Genomic DNA, 17,331 nt, shown 5'->3' on the forward strand with positions numbered 1-17,331 from the left:
TGGAGGGTTAGAGAGTGTACCAGGAGAAGGAGGGGGAAGTAGAGAGAGAGAGAGAGAGAGAGAGTGCAGGGGAGAGAAAAGGTGAGAGATGGGAAAAATATGAGGGTAGGGTGTGAGGAAAGGGAAAGGTGGGAGAAATGGTGCAGTGAAGAGATGGAAAAAAGCAAGAGGAGAAGGTGGATGAGAAAGGGTGAAGGAGAGAGATGAGAGAGGAGAAAGAATTGATGAGAGAAGAGTGGGGATGGGGACAGAGTTCATGAGGACAGGGTGGGGACTGGGACAGAGCTCATGGGGATGGGGATAAACTTTGTCCCTGCATCATTCTCTACATTATACACATCAGTGCACAGTGTCAGGGCTGCAGTGCACAGAGTGCCCTATTCTGATGAGAAAATCCCCCTGAACCTGCTATATTTGATTTCTCTTAAATCTGTTCATATTCACTGACTTGACTTACTTTCTGGACTATTTTATTCATTTTGTATATAGTTCTTGAGTAAAGGTTTGATATTCTTTTTTCCTCAGTCACTTGCTGATTTTCAGTTAAAATGAGTCCTGCTCAGGGTCAGTTTGTCCCACTTCACACTGCAGAAAGCTATAACTGATGCTAAAAGAAACTTGACAATCAAGACATATCTAGAAGAAAGCATATATTGAAGCAACACATGTAATGTGGTTGGTCTCCCGAAGAAGCACTTAGTGAAATGGAGGCTCTCTATTGAGATAACAGCCAAGAAGTGATTCGAGCTAAGATAAGTGTTCTCTGTCTGGCATTTTATCTACCATAAATGTCCTTTCAATTTAAAGAATCAATGAAATAAAGAAGTTCATAATACACATACAATTTCTAAAGAGCAGAAAAAAATATTCAAAGATCGCATAAATAGAAAAAATAAAGAAAAAATTAATTAATGGGAGGTTTTTTAGACCACTGAAGAAGTTTGCAAGGCATAGCGGAAAAAATCCGCAACAAAAAGAGCCTAGCATTTGAAGTCTTTTCCTCCTATAACTACTGAGAAATTCAATTAAAACTACATCACAAGTCAATCAATATCCATATCTGAAAACAAGTAGGTCTTTAAATGTTTTCTAAATAAAAAAATAAGAACAAACAGATTTTATATAGGTTGGTATCCATTCCAAGCTTTCACAGCCAGATATTTAAAAGAGGAATCCATATATTTCTTAAATTTCACCCCTTTGCAATTTGGAAATAACAAAGAACAAAACTGTGTTACTCGAGAAGCCCTACCAGCAGCTAATAAGAGACAATATTTTGCAAGGCTTACCGGATTTTGACTTGCCAGTGATTTAAAAAACATACAAGCAATTTTAAAATTTATACAAGAGGAAACTGGAAGCCAATGCAGCTTTTTAAGAAGGGGAGATGCTCTCTCAAATTTATTTCTGCTGTCAGCTGTCCTCATCCTTTGGCACTCAATATTCTCCTTTACCTGAGGGGGCGCTACATTTAAGAATCAGTTTCCAGAAGCTCTTTCCTATAAGATTAGGGGACTGATGATTTTTAAAATAGTAAACAGAAAACAATAGAAGCTACTCTACGGTACTGAATGACTCCACCCTTCAGAAAGTCTGCCTGAGCTGGTGAAGAACTGGAGCCTACAGACTGTCTGCTATACCTGCTCATGTGACCATGTCCGCTCAGAGCCATCCTTCACACAGATGTCCAGTCTCAGTTCTGTCCCTGTGGCTCCATGTTTGCTGTCCACGCAGAGGTTTGCAGCCACATTACGAATCTACAGAAAGAAATGTCATAGCTAGTATTACATTGCTAGTGGAACAAACCAAACTGTTTCCTGAAACAGCAAAGCCCTCAACTCTTGAGAGGAAGAGAAGAACTGGTCCATGGGCATTTTAGTAATGTGGTCCCACAGAAGTAGGTGGTAGTGGTGGTATGTGCTATATCAGAAAAAGATACTGGTGATCGTGGCCTAATATCTCTCCATGATATACTTGTCATTGCCTTCTGCAGCCCACAGAACATGATCTTTCCAGAATGTCTTCCATCCTGGACAAAGCGGAATAGGTAGATGTGAATCGTTTGTTTACTCTTTCCAAAAATACTAGGTCTACAAAGCTACAAAGTAGTAAATTTAAAACAAACAGTGGAAAATATTTCTTCACTCAATGTGTAATTAAACTCTGGAATTCATTGCCAGAGAATGTAGTAAAAGCAGTTAGATTAGTGGGGTTTAAAAAAGGTTTGGATAATTTCCTAAAAGAAAAGTCTGTAAGCCATTATTAAGATGGACTTGGGAAAATCCACTGCTTATTTTTAGGATAAGCAGCATAAAATCTGCTTTACTGTTTTAGGACCTTGCCAGGTACTTGTGACCTGGATTGGCCACAGTTGGAAACAGGATATTGGGCTTGATGGACCTTTGGTCTGTCCCAGTATGGTAGTGCTTATGTAGTTAAGTCCTCAGCTGCTTAGCTTCCATGATCTGAAAATTAATTCTCACAAAGGCTGCTGTAGCTGGAGAGAGACAGAACTTAGAATCATAAACTTACATCAGACCTTTTTGCTGTCCTAACTTTAGCTGCTTACTTAAACAATTAGCGGTCTGAATATCATTGCTAACCAGTTAAGTACCGGTTCCTTCTGGGCTCTGCTCTTGCTCCACCCACGGATTACCGTGGCACTAACCGGACAATGCAGGGGCGGGGTTATTGGTGATATTCAGTGGCACTGTCTGGTCAAGTGCTGCTGAATACCACTACCACAAGCAATTTAACCAGGCAGGATCCTCTCCTGCCCAGTTAAATCACTTTGAATACCAGGTGGTGGAATTTTATTTATACACATTTATAAATTTGCCCATTCATAAAATGTTCAAGGTGATGTACAGCAAGCTATTTATTACAGTAGCAGGGAAGGCGTGAATAAGAGGCTACTACTCTCCCTATCGCCCATCCATCTGGCAATGGAAAGAGACTGTAGCCTGCAGCTTCTGGAGCAATGGGAGAGAGGCTAAAACTGCAGTTGCTAGAGGTGAGTGGGAGGGTACAGCCTGATTGAAACCAGGATCTGAATGCAACAAACAAACAAACAAACAAACAAAATAAATAAATAAATAAATAAATAAATAAATAAATTGACTGCCACCGAAGCCAAAAATGAAACTGAACCCCCTCCTAGATCCACCTACCAGTGGCAGCCCCCCTCTTGAACCCATCCCCCTGGGGGTAGCCTCCTCCTGGGGGCAGCCTCCTCCTGGGCCTTCTGAGTCACTGGTGGCTAGTGAGGGCAGGAGTGATCCTCACTTGCTCCTGCTCATGGCCTGCTCCTGCTCAAAATGGCTTCCAGGACTTCCAGCAGCAGTCTTGCGAGCCATTTTGAGATTGGAACTGGCATGGGCAGGAGCAATTTTCCAATCCACATCCCATTTATTCAGGTCACCCAGTATTATCACCTCTCCTTTCACTCACACCTTGACAATAACACTGGTCAGATCACTGTAGACTACATCTATGTGGATGGAAATACCATCTTCTCTTTTAAAGATGATACTCAGTGCTTCCTCACTATGCCCATGCACTTCAGCTGTTTTAATATTGTTTTTTAAGAGAGCTACTCTTTTTCCTGCCTTCTTTATCCCTTCTAAATAGGTTATAGGTAGATACAGTATTGTGAAAACTCATTCATGAGACTCATTAAACCGTATCTCCGTAATGGCCACAGTATCCAAGTCCATTTCCTTCATCAAGGTGTTCAGATCATAAATTTTGTCCCAAGTCTGTAAGCATTTCTGCTCATAACCTTCCAGTAATTTTTGGATTGCTTGCATGTATTTTGGATATTTATAATTTTATTCTCCTTTTCTTTCCTGTTGATGAGCGAGTTAAGATGTCTCTGTTTTCTTCACTACTGTAATGCCTTTGCTGGGAATGATTTCAAGGATTTGTTTTCTTTTTTTAATTTTAATTTTGTATTTATGCTTATATGATCTTCAAATCAAGTATAACACTTGCACGGCACAGTTATGATGGTAATATTAAATATTTACAAGGAAAATTTAGGAAGAAGGAAAAGAAAACAACAACAACCAAACCATCTAACTGAAGTCCACAATACATGTGAGAAACCCCTATCTAATATCAAAGGAAATATCAGCTAAATGATAGTTAAACAACATGGGTACAAGACTTTAGCTTGAGAAGTTATTCTTACCTCTCCCCCCCCACATCATACCCATTCTGGAAATAAGAGGTCAATTATCCTGGATCAAAGAAAACATGCATAATAGATCTATAATTAACTCCATTTCCTTTTCATCCTCCAAGATCAGTCTACATGAAAGGTTGTATCCCTTCCCAACCAGTAGATGAAGGTAGAGAAACTGATCTATTCTGGTGACATCACCAATATAAGAGCTGGTGGAAGCTGAAATCCCTCAGTATTTCTATACCTTCAACAGATGGTAGGTGGGCTGGTATAGTAGGACACCGGAGACAGGCCTAGCTTCCAAGGGCGCTGCCCATGGTCTACATCCCTCGAGTCTAAGTCTCAAGGGCCTTCGCTCCTGAGGTTTGTCCATGGACCTTATCTCAGTTGAGCCAGGAGCTTAGTCTCCTTGCCCTGAGCTTAGTTTGCAGGCTTTGACTGAGTGAGGTATACTAGTAGTGGGCCCTGCGGGCAGAGTCTAGTTCAAAAAAAAAGAGAGAGTAAGGCTTGATTTGGCTCAGTTTTTTTCCCTTGGTCTCTGACTAGGGCAATAAAGATTGTTCCAATATAAAGAAAGAAGAATCTGAATTCAGTGAGGCCTGTAATGGACACAAATTGCTCAGGGAGGAGGAGGAGGAGGAGGAGGAGGAGGAGGAGGCGGAGGAGGAGGAGGAGGAGGCGGAGGAGGAGGAGGAGGAGGAGGAGGAAAGACCTGGTCCCAGCATAGTGAATTTGAGCTGTGGCCAGCATGAAGACTGTGTGTGTGGGGTGGAGGGGTGGGTGCCATGAACAGTCTCACAGTGCAGGATGCATGGAGGACAGAAGTGCTGGGCATATGGGAACTGGAGGCATATCAGGCACAGCTTAGTAAGCTGACCTTTAGGGGGTGCTTTTTCTTCAGGGAGGACCAGGGCTGGCACCTAGGGGTGGCAAACAGAGAAGCTGCTCTGGGCCCCACAGCTACAGGGGGCCCCTGGTCCCCATGGTCTGACATCTCTTCCCTCCCTTGGTCTTCCTTAAAACATAGTTTTCTTCACAGGGGTGTGACACGCTGCCTGAGGTAGGCCCAGAACTTTCCCTCTACTGTATCCTTCCCCTTAGGACCGTGCCGAGCTGGAAATGGACCAAATGCAACACCCTCCCTAGTTTTCTCGTCTCACTGACTGCATTGTGGCCAAGCATTGGAGGCAATGGATGGGGTACAATTTTGGCGCCTCTGCCTCCTTTGCACCCTGCGTGGTCGCACTTCCCATATATAGCTTGCTGTGGCCCTGATTTTTGGAAAATTTGTGGTATATCAAATAAATTGAACTTGAACTTCCTCTTCTGATGCAACTTCCTGTTTCTGCCTGGGTAGAATACGGCAAAGGGAAAGATCTGGGGCCAAGAATTGCTACTGCTGCTGGCAAACCCCTATGAGGAACTGGCAGGGCTGGTGGTTGGGAGGCGGAGATAGTGCTGAGCAGACTTATACGGTCTGTGCACTGAAGAGCACAGGTACAAATCAAAGTAGGGTATACACAAAAAGTAGCAAATATGAGTTATCTTGTTGGCCAGACTGGATGGACCGTGCAGGTCTTTTTCTGCCATCATCTACTATGTTACTATGTAAGGTAGACAGTGGGGAGGGAGTTCAGAATGAGGGGGAAATGCAGGACTGGGGGTAGGGGTGGGGACTGAGGGACAGATGCCGGGCCTGGTGACAGAGGGGATGAAGGATAGGGAATGGACAATGGGATGGAGGGAAGGAAGAAAGAGTGAGAGATGTTGGATCCAGGGCTGGAGTGGAGAGAGAGAGAGAGAGAGAGAGATAGATACTGGTCAACAGGAGGCAAGGAAGGAAGAGAGAAGGAAAAGTGTAGGACCTAGGGGTGGATGGGAGGGAGTAAGAATTGCTGGACAATAGGAGGGAGGGAGAGGGAGAGCTGCTGGATCTTAGGTGGAAGGAGGAAGGAAGGACAGCAGGATAGAGAGAAGGAGAGATGCTAGACCATGGTAGGGTGGGGGAGAAGGAGAGATGCTGGACCACAGGGGGGAGGCAGGAGGGGAGAGACATGGAATAGGAACATGATGGAAGATGGAGGGGAAGGGTAGGGAGATATCATGCTACATGGATGGAGAAAGCGAAGAAGAGGGAGAAGAGATGCTGGAAATGGTGGAACTATGTGGGAGAGACTAAGAGGGGAGGTGCAAGGAGATGACTGTGGAGTGCTGTGCTGTGGAAGGGCCCATCCAAGTTAGCTCTGGGCCCATCCAAAATACTGGGTCTAGCTATGCCACTGGTGTATGGCATTTCCTTCTACTGATTTAGGGAAAGGCAGTTCAGGTGATGTCTGACAATGCAACAGTGGTGGAGTATATCAGTAAACAAAGAAGAACTTGGGTGTGCAGCAGTGGCACTAGAAGCCAACTGTACATCCCATTTGTGTGGACTGGTTTAGCAGGATGAAAAGGAAGGCGAAATATATTCATACGCACAAAAAGATATAGTTCATCATTACAGTATAGCCTTTTGTTCCCTCTATTGCCCCAGCCACCTACATATCTAAAACCTTCTTGTTTGTGCCAGTTTTGGAGCAATGTATTAAACCTATTTGTTTGATGCAGCCCCTATTCTCCCTTTTCATGAACAGGTAGAACTTGTGAAAATGCTACAGAGTTGACAATGGGTATAACTCTCTCTCTCACAAAATTTGGAAGTCTGTTTACACTGCAGAGGTGCTGTTTCTAGCTAGTTCATTTGTTCCTAGTTGGATAAGATCAATTTTAGTATCATTACTTTCTTTTCTGATTTAACTAAAATTTTGGTCTGCGTTCCTGCTACTGAAGGATCCTGGGAGGCATTTAAAGCTTTTTCTGTACACTGAATTGTGTTTCAAAATTAATACGTCTAATAATGGAGTCTCCAAGGCATAGCAGTTTTCTGTTTTGAGACATTGCCTGAGGGATTTTTGGACATTGGGTGTCACCTTTCTTTTCTAGGCCAATGTGGGTTCTAGTATTGGAGCATCACCATTAGCAAGAAAGAGAAGACATTTTACAGTGGCTATCTCTCTGTTACAGGTTGTACCCACCAGAGTTCAATGTAATACACCTATTCCTCGGTTGTTTGATTCATTGTGGGATGGGGGGGATGGGAATGGGATTTTGGATTTAACTTACACATTTGTTCTGTAGTAGCTCAAGGTAAGTTACATTCAAATATGCTAGGTATTTCCTGTCCTTGGAGGGCTTAAAATCCAAGGGGGTCTTTTACTAAAGCTTAGCTCGAGTTATCTACAGCAGGGCCCATTTTATTCCTATGGGCTCTGCTGCAGATAACTCGAGCTAAGCTTTAGTAAAAGACCCCCTAAGTTTGTACCTGAGGCAATAGAGGGTTAAGTGACTTGCCCAAGATCGCACAGAGCTACAATGAGATTTGAACTGGGTTTTCCTGCTGAATTGTCTTATGTTGTATCCTGGGAGAGTCTTTTTAAAAACAATTTTTTTATTAGAGCTAATTCTTCCCTGATTTGAGTCAATTCTTTTCTTTACTTTTACTGGACCAACATGAAATGATCTGAAGACACTCTCTGTAGGTCTGACAGAAAAGTACCACATTCACTAAAAAATCTGTTTTTCCAAACCCAAAACTGTCTTGGGTAAGTGATTTGATATGAATGAGGCCTAAGACAGTCTTATAGACTTAAAAGCCTGCCAACTTTATGATATTAATTCTATAAAGTAGGTACTAACATTTGCTTGCCGATTATGCATATAAATATTTAGAGTACTGGCATATATGTATTTGTAAATGTTAAGACTCTTGTCTAAACCCTATTCTGTAAGTGTGTGCATATTTTACATAAAATGTATTTTAAGTTAGGTGTACACATAACTGTATGCTAGGTGCGTATCTGTAGGCAGACTGATTGTATCAGGCCACAGATGAAACAATATGGTGGATTCAGAAGTCAAAGGAAGCAATGTTTTATTTGAAACCCAACATGGTCTGTGTTCAGGCTATCGGCTACATCAGGGGTCAATCAGAAGTAAAGCATCAGATATCATTCTGAAGAGTCCTTCGTAACAACTGCCACTGTTTTCTCAAGCCGTGTAGAGAAACTTCTGCGTGTTTCTTTGTATTCTTATTAAGAAGGACACTCCAGAGTGACGTCCGATGCTTTACTTCTGACTGACTCCTGTTGTAGGCGACAGCTGAAACACGGGCTGTGTAAGGTTTTGAATAAAACATTGCTTCCTTTGATTTCTGAGTCTGCTCTGTTGTTTCATCTGTGGCCTGATACACTCTTTCTATCTGATGACATTTTGTGTTGTTATTCCCTCTGATTTATTTATTTATTTATTATTACATTTATATCCCGCGCTTTCCCACTCAAAGCAGGTTCAATGCAGCTTACACAGTAATAGGGAATACAGAATGTTGTTAGAGAGAGTAAAAATTAAGTATAACAGAATAAATAAGTAGGTAGAGATAGGCAATGGAGAAGGGAGTAAGGTGGGAGATATAGTCTGGGTCGATGTCGTTGTCTTCTGGGTATATGTTAGGTAGATTGGTTCATTAGTTTAGGTCATTTGGATAGGCTTGCTTGAATAAATGGGTTTTTAGTGCTTTCCAGAAGGGTAGATGGTCATGGATTGATTGGATAGGTTTGGGGAGGGCATTTCACAGTTGGCTGCCCAGGAAGGAGAAATTGGATCCATAATAAGTTTTGTACTTGAGTCCTTTACAGTTGGGGTAGTGCAGGTTGAGATAATTGCGCCTGCAGGTGCATATCTATGGCAGTTAGGCGCAAGCAGTTACATAAATTGCACATACCCAGTTATGCTGGTTCTCTATAAATGAAAGTAGGTGCCTACCTCCTTTATAGAATATGTTCCTATCAGATGCTCTATAGGTACTATAGAAGTGCACAGTTATAGAATTACCCCTTATATTTGTTTATAGACCACTTTCAGGTGAACCATAACACAGACTCAAAAATAACACTTTCTTGCGTAAACGACATGGCCATGTTAAAAAGAGTCAAAAACAGAAGAACAAAATACCGAGAGACTTTCTTTTGAACATCAGCCATGTGCACTTCTTGAGGATAGAATACTGTACTAGGAAGTATTAAAAAAGAAATAGAGAATACAACAGATAATATCATAATGCCTCTGTGTCACACTACGGTCAATGCATCGCAACAAAGACTTAGCGGAATTAGAAAAGGTACACAGAAGGGCAATCAAAATGATAAAGGGGATGGATGGATTGATATCCTTATGAGAAAAGGCTAAAGAGGTTAGGACTCTTCAGCTTGGACAAGAGATGGCTAAGGGTAGATATGAAAAAGGTCTATAAAATCCTGAGTTGAATGGAATGGGTAAAAATAAATGAGCTATTTACTCTTTTAAAAAGTGCAAAGACTAGGTCACATACTGGGAATTTACTAAGCAGCATTGATTCTGAATCAGCTCAAACTTCCCAGGATAAAATTGTTGTTCTAGGCTCTATCAGAGCTTCATGAGGCCCAGGGTTCTAGTGACTTCTAGGTTAACATGCAGATGCCAAAGGTTTTATCAGATCATCAGGGAAGCTCTTCATATAAGGCTTGAAGAGAGGCTATTCCTAACTCTGTCAGAGCAGAAGTTTCTTACAAAGTCTACAATAGAGGCTGACCAAATTTAGGTTTTGGCACTGAAACCAGCCTGAAATCTGTGGTTGGACTCGTTTTAGTTTCCACCAAAAATATTGATGCATTTTTGGCTGAAACCAAAATTTTAGGCTGTGCCCCTCCTCCTCTTCCCCGAGGAGCCTTGTCTGTCCCTCCATCTCTCCTTCTGTCCCTTCCTAAACAGAAAGAGCTGTCCCTCCCTTCTCCCCCCACGACAGGAGAAGTCCCCCTTCTCAGACTCACCTGTAAGCCCCCCCGGCCTACCTTAAACCCTGCTGGTCTAGTGGCCTAACTGGGGCAGGAATGATCCCTAGTTGTTCCTGCCCATGTTGTTTTCACCTGCAGAATGGCTGCAAAGACCTTCAGTGACAGTCTACCTCTCCACAGTACCTGAGAGGCAGTCTGTATGGGATAGTAGGCTAATTCCCAGTGCCGGCATGACTTGAATCAATGAATGATCCTTCCTGTCACCTCTGCTCTGCTGATATGATTATGAATGAGGTTGGCTGGAGCCTGGCTGGGAAGGTGAGAGTGATTGTCTCCTAGGATCCTGGCTTGCTTGCACTTGGAAAAGTTGGTGCGACTGCCAATGTCCACCTACATAATGCATGTGAGGAGGTGAAGCCAAATGGCGAAGGAAAGTGAGAAGGAGGAGATGTAAGGACTGGCTTTTGGTGCGGCTGGAGGAGTGTAGTGCATCAGTGCTGAGGAGCATAATTTCCAAGGGAGAAGGGGAGGGAGAGAGAAGGAGACAGAAAGATGGAGATGAAAAGGGAAAAGAAGCTTTAAGATTTGATCAGCAGCCAGTTGTAAAGCCGCTTCAGTTAAGCATGGGGGCCCCTAGGAACATGGGGCCCTGTGCGACTGCCACTGTTTAAGGCTGGTCCTGCTGGCAGGATATTCAGCAGCACTTAATGTATACCAGAGCTCGTAACGTAGGGGAGATCTTAACAAGTGTTTAGTAAGAAATTTGAGCGCTCTGCAATAGCACGACATACAACATGCAATAACTGTGTGTATTGTAGATATGCTATAGTAGCTAGCTCTGTGATCAGTCCTTGTATGGGCAATGTTTTTACATTGAGACAGTATACTGATTATTATTCAGCACTGCCATACAGTGTCCTTGCCAGAAATGGTACATAGGTCAAACCCGGTGCAAAATAAAACAAAGAATAGCGGAACATCTTAGTAATTTAAGAATGCGGAAGCATGAAGTGCCACTAGTGGGATCAATTTTAAACATCAGAAGAATGATTTAAAATTTATTGTGTTATTGCAGGTCTATTTACCTGGGGAGGTGATATTTCAGCGGACTTAGTTCAAAAGGAGCAAAGATTTGTTTACTGTCTTTTCTAGAGGATTAAACAGAGAGATTGAATAGTCAGTCTTGCAATAGGGGGTGCATATGCCAATCAGCGAATGGAGATAAATGTTTATTGCAGTAGAGCGCATGCGTCAGCATGTTCGAGCAGTTTGGAAGTGAGGCAGGTTGCATTTGCCCTTCCTACAATAGTCATGAGTGTTTGTCTAAGGTAACTTTTAAGGAAACAGTGTTTGTATGAAATTATTGTACTTATATGATGAATAGTTGAATGTTATTGATAGAGTTTTTATTTCTGTAGCACTGTTCTGCTGAAGATGCATATCACCGTGAAACATAGTTCCATGTCGGGAACAGTCTTTTGGATTTTGTGGAGTTAACTCACTTGGACACTGATTGCACGGACCCACACTGATAAAGAAAGCTGTTTGAAAAGTTCTGGTATGGAACGGGTTCATCAGAAACAAATTGTGTTCCCAGAAGTATCTAGATAAGTATTTGACCTACAACAGGTTTTGGGCATCGGTATAATTTCTTTGAAATGGACATTGTATGGACTAATTTAAATTAAGTAATAATTGGCATTTTTTGAAGCTCTGACCTGTTTAAGGGTAGTAGGTGGAGGGTTCTTTTGCGATAATGGTTCCATTGGCTTGCAGTGCATAGTATTGCTAACAGCTTTCTTTAAGTGGCGGGTGTCACTATCACTGAACACCGACAACAACAATTTTAAAATTATTTAAGGAGTGTAATAGCAATAATATTGAATAGGTTTCTAATGTTTTAGAAGATTGATATTAGGTGAAACCAATTCCCAGATCATAGGAGTAAACTATTCAGATAGCGCCAGGGTGACCGGGGGCAGAGCAAAGACCGTACAAGAGAGGTAAGAGAAAAAGCTGTCCTAATTTGCCTGGATAGCTATCCAGGTACCAGCGTTAAATAACATCCAGTGGCCACTGAAGAACCGAATATTCAGCACCAGTATTTGGGACAGCTGTTAGGTTTTCAAAGCAGGAACTAGGTTTGTGAGCCCTTGGACCACTGCCGAGCAGCGGCAGTGGCAGGCAAATCACCCTACACCAGGAACCAGACAGATCTCAGATAGGAATAGCAAGACTTCACCTGCACTAGCCGCCCTTCCCCAGTAGTTGAGCCCCTGGCTGCAGGCGGCCGACAGGACTTACAGGACAGGGTAGGAACTGGAAGCTGCAAGCAGTCACTAAATCAGGGAACAAACACTGACAAACATGAGACAGAACGGAAAGCTGCCAGGCAACCACTGAACAAGAAACACAGACAAACAGAAACTAAACACAAAAGACAAACAAGGAACAAGACTAGGAAACAAACAAACCCCAAGCCAAACTACACACAGACTAACCAGAATCAGACAAGAACTAGAATAAAAGCCAAACTAGGCAGAAGTGCAACAAGCACCAACAAACCAGGGCCTTAGGCGATGCAAAGGCAAAGCAGAGAGGTTCCAAATGGCTAATAAGCCTAGCAGCAGCTGAGATTCAGCTGCAGCAATCACCAGGCAGCTATGGGTGCTGTGCAGGCTCAAACAAGACAAGCAAGTCTGGCAGGCCAGAAGATCCGGACTGGACTGGGCTGAAATCTGGAACGGGAAACAGCACACAGACAATCCAATGCAGCCACCAGACCTGGCCACCAGGGGGCGAGATGACTGAGAGCCTGAAACCAGGGCACGACCGTGACAACAGCTTGGTGCTGAATATCTGAGTCTTGAAATGCTGACTGATGTGGGCTGAATATTGGTCAGAAAGGTAGACCACTCACTAAAATCATCCATCATTCCTCATAGAAGTCAGGGCCAAAATAGTTTGGACTATATTCTTGGAACCTCTGTGTACACACTTTCAAAAAGGGGGGGGGGGTCTTTCTTTAAAATCAGGTGGATTTCCTGGCTATCATCATTACTAGGTGGGGAGCACTGTCAGGCCTTGGGACTCAAATACTGCTCCTCACTGTCATGTGTGTGTCCTCTGCCTACAGAGCCATGGAGGCTAACTTTGATTTCATGGTTCTATATCCTCGATTCTCAGTCCCCTTAGACCTGTGCATTGTTGCCTTCTCAGTTACATGGGAGTACCTACTATTACTACTTACCATCTCTATAGTGCTACTGACTTAAGCAGCACTGTATATGTACATGCTGTGTACATAGGGGTCACTGGTTTCTGTTATGCATCCTGTTGTCATTCTTGACTCCAGCTTGTTCCTGACTTCACTCACAGCCTGTGCCTTGGACCTCCGCCTACATCTGCCTCCCTGTTAAGGTAAGGGCTCACATATGGTGGTCTCACAGTCTACCTTTCTTGCTTCCAGAGATCAGATTTGTTTTCTTTGGGGTTGGAGTTCTTTTCACTGGATGTTGAAATCATACACTTCACTTCCCATTAGCATGCAGGTACTCATTCATGTGACGTCTGGTACAACAGAACAGGCAGCCCCTATCTCATTGCAGGAATTGCTTTTAGTTTATGATAATTTTAGGTTCCTAAAATTTATTTGGTTTATTTTTGTTTACTACATCTGACAATGACCTACAATTTATTTTTAAATTTTACATTAAAGCGATTTTGCATCTATTTATGTGAAGCCAGTCATGCACACAATTTTTTTATTTTATTTTTATTTTTGTTACATTTGTACCCCGCGCTTTCCCACTCTTGGCAGGCTCAATGCGGCAGGCAATGGAGGGTTAAGTGACTTGCCCAGAGTCACAAGGACACAATGGGTTTCCAGCCCTCTAAGGGGGCAAGTATCTATATTGGGGTGGGTGAGAAAAATAAATTCCCCAACTGGGAAGCTTTGCATTTTGAAATTTTAACATTTGGATTTCCAGCACACAATCTACTCTACAACTTAAGCAATAAGGGTTTAGAGAAGTACCAGCACTTATCCAATGCAGAGCCATGCTCTCACCAGCTGCAACTCTTTCAAGCATTTTATCTTTCTTGACCAATATAATGTTAGTGTTACTTGTACTTATTTACTGTTTCTATCTGAAAGACAATTTGTTCATTTTATTAGGGTTTCATAATGGTGTTGGTTTAATTTTAATAAGGTAAAGTCTATATTTTGCATTAGCAAACGTCTACACGTACCCTTCCTCTGGCGCTAACCAATTTCATTCAGATACATTTTGAATTAGTCTTTTGTGTATAGTTTTTAATTTATTAATTCATTTTTCTAGTTTAATTTGTGTAGCCAAATTTATTTTAATGAAGGAGACTGCAGCAATTAATTTGAGAACTGTAGTTCATGTAAATATGTCCCAAACTATAACCTGTGTTACATTACCATCATGAATGCACTGGAGGAATTTCTTAATGGATTTTTGAATGTCTCCCTTAATCAATGCATCTATTTAAATCATAGCTTTTACTTTCTTCTGTAATTCTAGTTGTTATAATATAATAGGTACACGGCTTGTCCATGTATTGTTCCCACTGTCTTATTTTGCCACCTCTTGTACTGACTGAAACTATTTAACATTAGAAGTCTTCTAACTGAGTCTTCTGCTGCTGCAAATCCAAACCCATAACTGAACTCTTCTCTGTCGTACCAGAGAGCTGGACTGAGAGGACCTGATTCAGCTCTACTACAGCCTTCCAGATCTCTTCTAGTATATAAACCACAGTCTCTTGACTTGGAATAACCCCTGTGTCCCTAGATAATGGCCAACAGAATGTACCTTTCTTTTGATGCATTCCAGATATTTGGGAGTCTGCACTTCTGGAACTTTCTGTCTACCTTCGATATTACCAAGATTAGAAAACTTCCTCTATACTGCTCCCTCAATCTCATAGGCCTCCTTGCCTCAAATCACAGAGCACAGATCATCATCTATGGGCGCCTTCACCCCTGATGAACCAGAGGCATGGGCCAGAGCAGGGTCAATTGGAGGACCACGCTGATCAGGGCTAGGCAGTATGCTCATGCTTGAAGTCCTCAGTGAAACCTGTCCAGTCATTGATGACATCTACACTGAAAAAGCATTCATAGGCCCTGGAAATGGATGAGAAGCTGGTTTCCTCACTATCAGAGCCCTGCAGATCATTACCTCACCAAGGGAGCCATCTTAGACCTTAGAGTTGATGTTTAATCTTCACTTTGTGAACTTTCCAAGTCTCCCTCAATATCACCAAATGATATGATGAAAAAGTACTTTGAAGAGATCTTTTCAAATTCCTAAGGATTCTATGCTTCCTCTTTCATGACTATTCTATACTGAGTTTGGTGGCAAACTATACCTGGGCAAAGGGAACCTAATACTGCATCACCTAATTTTGATTTGACCTGGTTTTCATAGAATTCCCTGCTGATGGTATCAACTAAAGCTACTTTGATTGCCAGTGCCAACATTTCCCTGAGAGAAAACCAGAACTAGGTCCCAGGACCGTATTTAAGACTCAAAAATAAGTTGTTCATGGGCCAGTATATCTGTATTTCCCCAATTTTGGACCGCCTAAGTTTGTTGCAAAGCCTTTTTGGCAAAATACCCTGAGGTCTTGACCCTAAGCTTTTTTTTTTTTGTGTTGTTTGCACAAATTACCTTATGTGAAATTGGAGGTGAACATTTCCCTTTCTTATCTTCTTATCTGCAACCATTTATTGTAATTCCATAAGTATGTGTGAGTGTGTGTGGGGAGGGGGGGTTCCATTTAGGTGCCTTGATGCCCAGTGAAAGCCTATTCTTTAATAGCATCTGGTCACCCAGATTAAATTATAATTGCATGTGAGACCCCTGAGCAAATGTGGGGAGTGGACCAGTGGAATAACACAGCTGTACAACAGGGAGGCACACAAAATAAGTATTTATTTACAGGAATTCCTGGGCCTGTTCCTTCACAGGACCCAAGTCATAGCATGGGTAGACTTCTGCGCTTCAGAAACATAGCGGGAGGCTTAACACAGCTTGTGACTGCTGGAGTTGCCATGCCCCAAACACAGTTGCAGGTTCTCAGATCTCTGACAAGGTTCAGGTCTGGTTCTTGCCAGACATTAAAAGCAAACCTCGCAAGTTGTGCTGAGGTAAGCAAGTTGTGCTGACGTAATCAATCACAAGGTTGACTTACCTCAGCTTAATCAAACAGCTAGACGAATTCAGTCATGGCATAGGCTGGGGCTCCAGTCTTCCTTCCCTGGGCCTCCTTAACTTCTGCCTGGCCCTGACTTTTGAATTTCCCAATTGTGACACCACCCCTTCCCGGGGTGGGATCTGCACCCTTAAGGTGGCCCAGGCTACTTAAAGAGGGACTTTTCTTAAGGGTGAGGGGCAATGTCCTAAAAAACCCCCATCACACCCTTCCCCTCAGCTCAACCGTACCTGGTTGAGCGCCTGCCATATCAGGGCCCACCTCTTGGGACAAAAAGTCTGCATTCGCATGTTCTCTGCCCACCCGGTGTTGTACCCAATACTTGAGGGGTTGAAGACTGAGGAACCATCGCATTACACGTGCATTTGAATCTCTATGACGGGCCATCCACTGCAGGGTTTGATGATCAGTGACCAAAATGAAACCACCCAGTAGATAATACTGGAATGTCTCCAGGACCCTTTTGACTGAAAGAGCCTCCTTCTTGATCACCATGTAGTTCCTTTCCCTCGGGAACAGCTTTTGCTGATGTGCACCATCGGGTGGTCTTCTCCATCCACTTTCTGGGCCAGAACTGCCCCAAGCCCAACCTCTGACACATCTGTCCGGACAATAAAGGGCCAGTTAAAATCCAGGCTGACCAGTACCGTCTCTGAGCAAATAGCCTTCTTTAGAGTTTGGAAGGCCACATCCAACTCTTCAGTCCAGTGTACCTTCTCAGGAGCCACCTTCTGCAGGAGGCAGGTTAGTGGCTCTGGTTTCTCAGCAAATCTAGGAATAAACTGATGATAATACCCTACAATCCGGAGGAAGGCTGGTACTTACTTCTTTATCTGAGGGACTTGCACCTAGGTTTACCTTTACCTTTTGGATCTGGGGTCTCACCTGTCCTCTCCTGAGCCCAAAGAGGGTGGATGCAAAAACTAATCTCTTCCCTGTCCTCCTCCAGTGCTTTCACTCTCCTTGGCCCCTCCGATACTCTTCCCCCCCATTCAAAGCAAAAGAAATACTTGAGCTGGTGTGGATTCACAA

The 17,331-nt window shown here is 42.9% G+C and overlaps 1 protein-coding gene across 1 annotated transcript in view; it reads right to left on the bottom strand.

The window, feature by feature from the left end:
* The window catches only part of GALNTL6 (polypeptide N-acetylgalactosaminyltransferase like 6), a 1,035,585-nt gene that overhangs the window by 21,711 nt on the left and 996,543 nt on the right, over positions 1 to 17,331 (bottom strand). Inside the window, exon 10 of the mRNA XM_030192221.1 lies at positions 1,641 to 1,757. Coding sequence (XP_030048081.1) covers positions 1,641 to 1,757 — 117 coding nt within the window. The remainder of the gene's footprint in view (positions 1 to 1,640; positions 1,758 to 17,331) is intronic.

This window comes from Microcaecilia unicolor, chromosome 2 (genome assembly GCF_901765095.1).
Source record: "Microcaecilia unicolor chromosome 2, aMicUni1.1, whole genome shotgun sequence".
Taxonomy (NCBI): domain Eukaryota; kingdom Metazoa; phylum Chordata; class Amphibia; order Gymnophiona; family Siphonopidae; genus Microcaecilia; species Microcaecilia unicolor.